Below are 7,149 nucleotides of genomic sequence, written 5' to 3'. Positions count from 1 at the left end.
GGGAGGGATCCAACAGTTCCGAGAATACAAAAGTTCCTGCAGTCCTGGACTGTGTGTTTTAATTTGGGAAAAGAACAGCTAAGCTTCCTGTGTTTGATGGAAGTCATCAGCTTGACTTCTCTTGGCATGCAGCCCTGAGATGAGGACTGGAATTGAGGAAGTGAGGCGGGTCCCTCCTCCGTCACTGAGGGGATAGGTACTGTACATGCCTGCATGGCATCCATCCCTGTTGTTTCTCCTGAGAACCAGTCAGCAACCATTTTATATTGGAGTTGAGTTATTATAAGTGAATTTATCATGTGACATTTAACTGCTCGCGTTCAGATCCTTCTGACAAAGGGAGATAAACTGAGCGGAAAGAAGGTATTGTGATTGATGTGATGGCACCCCCAGGTGGTCAAATTATGTATTACAACTAGAAATTGTCAGAATATTATGTTACATCTTGAGCTATAGAAGTTGAACATATTTTATCGCTGTGAGGGATCAGGCATGTTGCACCCAAGTGATAGTCATCACATCTGTAATTATTAATTTAAAACATGCAAACTGTAAAAACAGCTGAATATGACACTCGTTGATTTTAAGACAATACAATGGTGAGAATAGTTGGAAACATCTTATCCATCTATCTGTGTTGTTGAGCAGGGATGAGGCAGCTGCCGTGCTGTCCAGGGTCTAATTATAGATGGACATTTGCCCCTCTGGAGCGCGTTATTATTAGAGATCTCACAAGGCAGTTGACTCAATAACTATGCAAGGGATTTCGGCAAGGGAATCTGGACTTAAAAAAATGGGGAATGATGTAACTTTACAGCCCACAACATCGCTAAGCAACAAAGCTGATGAAAATGAAGGAAAAAAAAATACTTAAGTCTGATCAAAGAGCATAATGCAAAGGATTTTTTTTTTTCCATTCAGTTTTATCTTTTCGAATACAGGCAAGACAGACTGAATATATAATAACATTTCACAGCCAGAGGAAATAGGCTACCCTTCTGTCTGTCAAGGCGCCCTTAGCTGAAAGTCTCACCCACAGTGACTAAAGAAACTTAACACTGATGGGATGCATTGGCATATGGTGTCAGTCAGTACAGATGGCTATTAATGAACACACAGGGGCTTCTTGCATTTAAACAGAATCTAGAAAGAGGATGTTTGTGAAAGAATAAACAGAATACAAAAACAAGTTTTTTCGAAAGGAGAAGGAGAGAGTTTTCCATTAGTTGCAACTGCGCCAAATTTATGACAGTATTGTTTTTAAGGCCATACACGGCCGTCGCATATAAGTGTCGAGGCAAGATGTGCGCTGACAGAAAGGTTGAAGTAGACGCTGTAGAAAATGGTAAAGGTGAAAAGTTTAGAGTGGCAGCCTGGCTGAGCTCAGGTCATGTTACAGAGAGGCAAGAGAGTGTGCACAAGTGTTTCATGCAGCCAGATTTCACAATCAAGTCAAAAAGAAACATTAAAAGTAAACTAAAAGTCAAAAAGTTCAATAATTTATTCCAAAATAAATGTGATGACTTTTTTGGCTACAGCTTAAGAAGACTCCAAAAGAAGAAAAAAAACTGTGCATTGTTTAACACTGGAAAGCATACATGTCAGTGAAAAGGCAACTTAAGGCACTTTTTTTTTTAACCAAGAAATGATGTAACATTTCGTAACATTCAGGTCGGTTTGTGTATTGTGTAAGATTCATTCAAATTTAAGACTTGGTAGATTTAGATAACATTTTTGTTTCCACATGTATGTGTCTTATCTGTAAAAAAAAAAAAAAACAGGAGTTCTGTTTTAGTAACAGCAGCTCAGGTTTAGAGGGCGACTTGGCTCCTTTTTACATTCAGCTTGATGTTCAAACAGACAAGGTTCAAACAGACGAGGTCAAAAACAGTCTTCCCATACTACCCCCCCCCCCCCCCCCCAAATCACAGAGGTTATACAGTAGTGTAAAAGTCCTTTTCCGACTTTCACGCATTCGTCGGTCCTTTCACATGTGCTCCGGGTGGTTCTGCAAACAGTTGATGAACTCTGTGACTGGGTGACCGTTGAAGCAGATCTCATACACAGCAGTGAAAAGAGGGAATCTGTAGAGGCCAAAGACGGATTCATGGATGTAGTTAATTGGTTAATTAAGCATTGGTCAGACATTGTAGGAAATACACTTAATCATGCCATTGCTGAGAGTTATATGAAAACATAGATACCCCTCTTTTGTCTGTTCCACTAAAATATGGAGCTATAGCTAGCAGCTGATGAGCTTGGCTTAAATACTACATAAGGGAAAAGCTCATGTAGCTTTGTCGAAACAGCAATGTAAAAATCCATCTACGAGATCCTCTCAGCTCACATTTTTAAATACAGTAAATATATTGTTTGTGCAATCTCTACCTAAAAGAGCAGCAAGCTGTTGCTCTGTAAGCTTCCCTCCAGTGTTTCCTGGCAACCTCACAGAGATAACAAGACACCAGGGAGTTGTTGCACATGGCTAACACGTAATCCAGCACATACAGTAAGACTTACAAACAAAATACAAAAATTCTAATTTGTTTTTCGTTTTCTAAAATATTTCAATTTTTTTTTTTAAATAATTTCTTGTCTTGAATTAAATAAGCAGTCAAAAAATATTCAAACAAAGTCATTATAAAGAATATCAGTAATAAATTACAAGACATATTTTAATGAAGTTTCTCTCTTTGAATCAGACAAACTTACTTTTCCGCCATGTTTTTCTGCTTTAAGATTACGTGGACTTCAGATGCAGTTGCTGGACCTTGAAGCTTCTGTCCATTTAGCATTTCATTTTCTAACTCCTCGATGGTCTAAACACAGAGACATTTGATTTCACAGTGTAACAATTAACTATAAAAAGGAATCATATGGCCATTCAAAGAGTGACTAAAAGCAGTTTCTCTTACTTTGCCTGTTTTGGCGAAAGCTTCTCCGATCTTGCGGTTGCGTCCCCCGTAGCAGGTTGTGATGAGGTCAGCGATGCCGCAGCTCTCCAGGAAGGTGACGGGGGAGACGGGGCATTGCGTGCAGAAGACCTTGGCGAAGGCGATCATCTCCATCAGGCCGAGGCGGATCACTGCTGCCTTCGTGTTGTCGCCAAATCCCAGGCCGTCACAGAAACCTGCTCCGACTGCAACAATGTTCTACAAACACCATGATGAAGTTATTGTGCTGCACTTTTTAAATGTCAGTGTGCACACTGGCACAGTTTTATTAAGAACAAAAAAACATAATCTCTGTTTTACAGACACAGTTTTCCATATTTTCTTGTTATCTCTCAAATTATCAAACATGCAATTAGCTTTTAGAGGTCGATTCTTTTGGGCACATTTTTAGAGCTACAATGCTGAATGGTCTGCCTGTTCTTAGATGGTTGTAAAAACATTAACTGTGAAAATGTTAATGTGCTTTTAAAGAAGCTGACCTTGAGCGCCCCACAGATCTCCACAACATCAGACTCCTCGACCACAGTCACACGGAAATTAGTGGTCTGCATCAGCATCTTCAGGATGGGCCCGTGAACTTTGTCTTTGCACCCTGCGTCCAAAAATGACAAATCAAAACATTTCTGCACATCGTCTGGCAGCACTTGTGGGATGTATATTTTATGAAACAATAAATGTGCATATTCACTTATAAATAATAATGTTTAAACTCCAGGATGTTTTGTTTGTTTGACACTGGGGATTTGATTCCCATTACAGTAAAAAAAATAGAGAAGAAATTTTATGGTGTTTATGGGGATTTACACAGAACACCAGAGGAACAGAGGTCACCACAATGAAGAAAGCAATGGAGAAGGCTGCTTGACTATAAAAGAAAGTCTTTGGAAAGACTATAACTTAAAAAGAAAAAAAATCCTTCACATTACTCTTGCTAAGTATCACCAATGTATTCGAAAAAATATTCAGTTATCCTCCATACCGATGGTTGTTTCACAGAACTTCTCGTCAGCCACCTCGTTGGCGATGTTTGCTCCCATGAGAACTGTCATGGCAATACCCAGCTTCTCTATGATGACCTCTGAGATCAGCTTTAAGCCCTCTGGACCTCCATCCACACCCTACAGCAGACAGTAGAACACAAAATGAGCAGAGACACTGTGAATCATGAGAGTATCCATCCCAGTTGTACATGCATTGAAATGGGAACCTTCTGTTCCACTACTGTACTGTATGAATTGAAATGTTCGGGTGAGAAAAAGGTCACCTTGATAAGAGACATTCCTACAACATCCTTTTTGATGTGGTCTTTAATGGTGTCACAAATTCTAACAATGAACTGATGTGGGACCACAAAGATCAAGATGTCTGCTCCTTTCACAGACTCAGCCAAGTCTGGAACAGCCAACTGGTGGAAAAAAAACAAGTAAATCAAATGAAAACATTGAACTTTGACCAAAAAAATGGTGTTAAATATCTCTTATAGTTATTCCATGCTCACCACGTTGGGGGGCAGCTTGTGTCCGGGCAGATATTTCACATTTTCATGGTCTGTGTTGATGATATCTGTGAGTTTGCGGCCGTTAATCATCTCTTCAAACACCCACATGTTCACAGTGGTGTCAAACTGGTCGTACTTGGCTGCGTTGGCGCCCACAATCTTAGCAATGGCAGAGCCCCTTCGGAGACAATAGACACACAATGATCATCAGTGACAGTGTTCGTTTCAACTGCCGCCTCTATATCTCACAGAGAAATGTCTTACATCCACTACATTTGGTCAATAGAGACCAATCTGATATGGAGCTTTTTGGTCTGATGTTGATATTCTGAGATTTATGTTTGATCAGTAGAGATAGACACACAGTCATCTAACACTTGTGGAAAAGATATACTGTATAAGAGAGAGAAGATAGTCACATAACTGGAAAGTAGAAGAAGATAATCATGTAACTGTAAAGTATCTGTGCATGTACATGAATCATGACCTGACACTCTTTAGAGTGAAGATGCTCATTGTAATCCATACAGCACAATAGCTGGTGAAAATGAACTTCTAGCATAACACAATAATACTCAATTTAAATGATTTTCAACTGGTGAATAAATCTAGTAATATCCGTATGTATCTGCAATAAATACAGCCGATGGCAAAAGTCACTCAATATAATGATCGGCACTAAAAGAATCCCTAAAAACAAACACAATGACACACATTTTAATACATTTAGCAGTTTTCAAAGTCCTTTTTATAATGTTCATACCGATATTTAGTCCATTGTCATTTTAATCCAGTAAAACAACGTAATCAAGTTCTAATACGGGCCGCTCTGCATGATGAGTAAAATTCAAATTCTGATGCTGAATCTTCTGTTATTTTTGTATGTAATTTCCAAAGGACATTGACTTTTACAAATTTTAACACTGTGGTTACGACTTTACTCATGTGTAACATGATAAAGACTTCACAATTTCTGAGCAGGAAACACAAAGTCAAAACACACAAGTTTATTTTCAGTAATTTCATGGCTACTTCCAAAGAGTGATTTATTTAAAGACAGTAAACAGATGTCACAATGACCTGTGACTCTTGGACTTGTTTTAGACATTTAGGGCCACATGACTGACGTTGTTCTTCAGATGCTTTCACAGACAAGAGGAAACATCAGAAGAGATTGTCAGAGCAAAAGAGGAGCTTCATTTAAAAAAAAAAACTTTAAGAGACAAGAGATATACACATGTAAATATTCCTTGCATTTTAATGTTTACATATTTTAAATGGAATAACTATAAGTATCTATGATGACTTTTAAATGAGTGTAATGTATGCTGTACAAAAAAAATCTAGACTTAATTAAATCAAATACAAGTCATAACTGATATATGCATCAATGTACAAGTACTATATACTTGTATGATGTATTTTTTATTTTCATACAATTTCCAACGATTTTCAACTTTAAAATATTGAAAATAAACATTGTTAGAGTCTGCCACTAAGATGTATAACTCGGTATACAGTTGATCTTTTCTTTAGTAGCCTACAGCTAAATACATCAAAATAAACAACAGTAGTCACACTGCCAAAGATCAGTCAAACAGTTTGAAGTATGTTGTCTAACTTCTTCAACTCAAGTAAATATCTGAACACTTCGGGTTGCACTCCTTAAATAAATGTCATGCTGGCTGAGGGATATCAACACCTGAAGGCTGACTCAGCGTTCATACAACTGATAATAAAAGACAGGAGCTGTGCCTTAAAAAAAAAACAAATGTGTGCACTCACACATCAAAGGTCAGTCAGACCAGACTGTGGGTCTTCAGTCTTGCAACCCCCCTGATTAACTCTGAATTATTGATCACCTGTTAATGATGCTAAAGTTGCTTTTATTTTTCTATGCTTTCAAACTTTTTTGGCAGGATTCATTGAGAAAAAACAAACAAACAAAAAAACCTTGAGTGAGTGTGAGTGAAATCTAACACTGGGAACAGAAATGATATGGTGACTCTAAACTGCGCACTGACACCCTTTTCTCATGTAATGCTTGAAGCGTGTGCATAAAAAGTAGCAATAAAGCTGATTCAAACTTTAAAGTATACAAACTCACCAGTTACCAGAGCCAACCACGCAGACTTTCTTCGGTGCTGCCATCGTATGTTCGGCCGTAGGGCGGAGCTGCTACCGGGTGACACCACGGAGCGAAGCCGGGAGTGAAGGTACTTATACTGGACACGCAGCTGACACACCCTCTGCTGCTGGTTGGTCTGCTCCACAGTCTCTCAGGGACAAACTCTCACTCTTAGGGCACACTCATTATCACATGTATGGAAAACCATTTTCGCCACTGTGATGGAAAATAAGCTCCTGTAAGTCATTATAAATGTGTAGGGTATCTAAAAAAAAATGACCCTTGTCACTACTCAAACAATGACTCATTACTTACAAGTACTTTTATTTTGTACACAATCTCCTCGTGGAAATAATTAGATGAATCCAGTTGTATGTTAACACTTTTGTAGTTTCTCCGTCTTTCATGATGATGTGTAGGTGATGAAGAAATCGCCACTGACACTGACTTTCTTGTATAATAATAAGTTTATTTACAAAGACAAGAAACAGCATCAATCCAGGTGAGAAATGGTACCTGGGAGAGTCACCAGCCAATTGTGATCCCTCTCGAACAAAGAAAGAGACTGG

General features: G+C 38.6%; 1 protein-coding gene across 1 annotated transcript; it reads right to left on the bottom strand.

The window, feature by feature from the left end:
• Positions 1–1,486: 1,486 nt before the first annotated feature.
• Positions 1,487–6,694, bottom strand: gpd1b (glycerol-3-phosphate dehydrogenase 1b). The gene is made up of 8 exons (XM_079342693.1): positions 6,560–6,694; positions 4,453–4,630; positions 4,219–4,359; positions 3,934–4,072; positions 3,434–3,546; positions 2,916–3,152; positions 2,713–2,819; positions 1,487–2,084 (listed from the first exon to the last, which is right to left on the bottom strand). The coding sequence occupies exons 1-8, from the start codon at positions 6,601–6,603 to the stop codon at positions 1,988–1,990; spliced, it is 1,056 nt and encodes a 351-aa protein (XP_079198819.1). The 5' UTR covers positions 6,604–6,694; the 3' UTR covers positions 1,487–1,987.
• Between the last annotated feature and the right edge of the window lie 455 nt (positions 6,695–7,149).

This window comes from Symphodus melops, assembly GCF_947650265.1.
Source record: "Symphodus melops genome assembly, chromosome: 4".
NCBI classification, from domain to species: domain Eukaryota; kingdom Metazoa; phylum Chordata; class Actinopteri; order Labriformes; family Labridae; genus Symphodus; species Symphodus melops.
The sequence above is the reverse complement of the archived record's forward strand: the minus strand, read 5'-3'. Positions and strand labels throughout refer to the sequence as shown.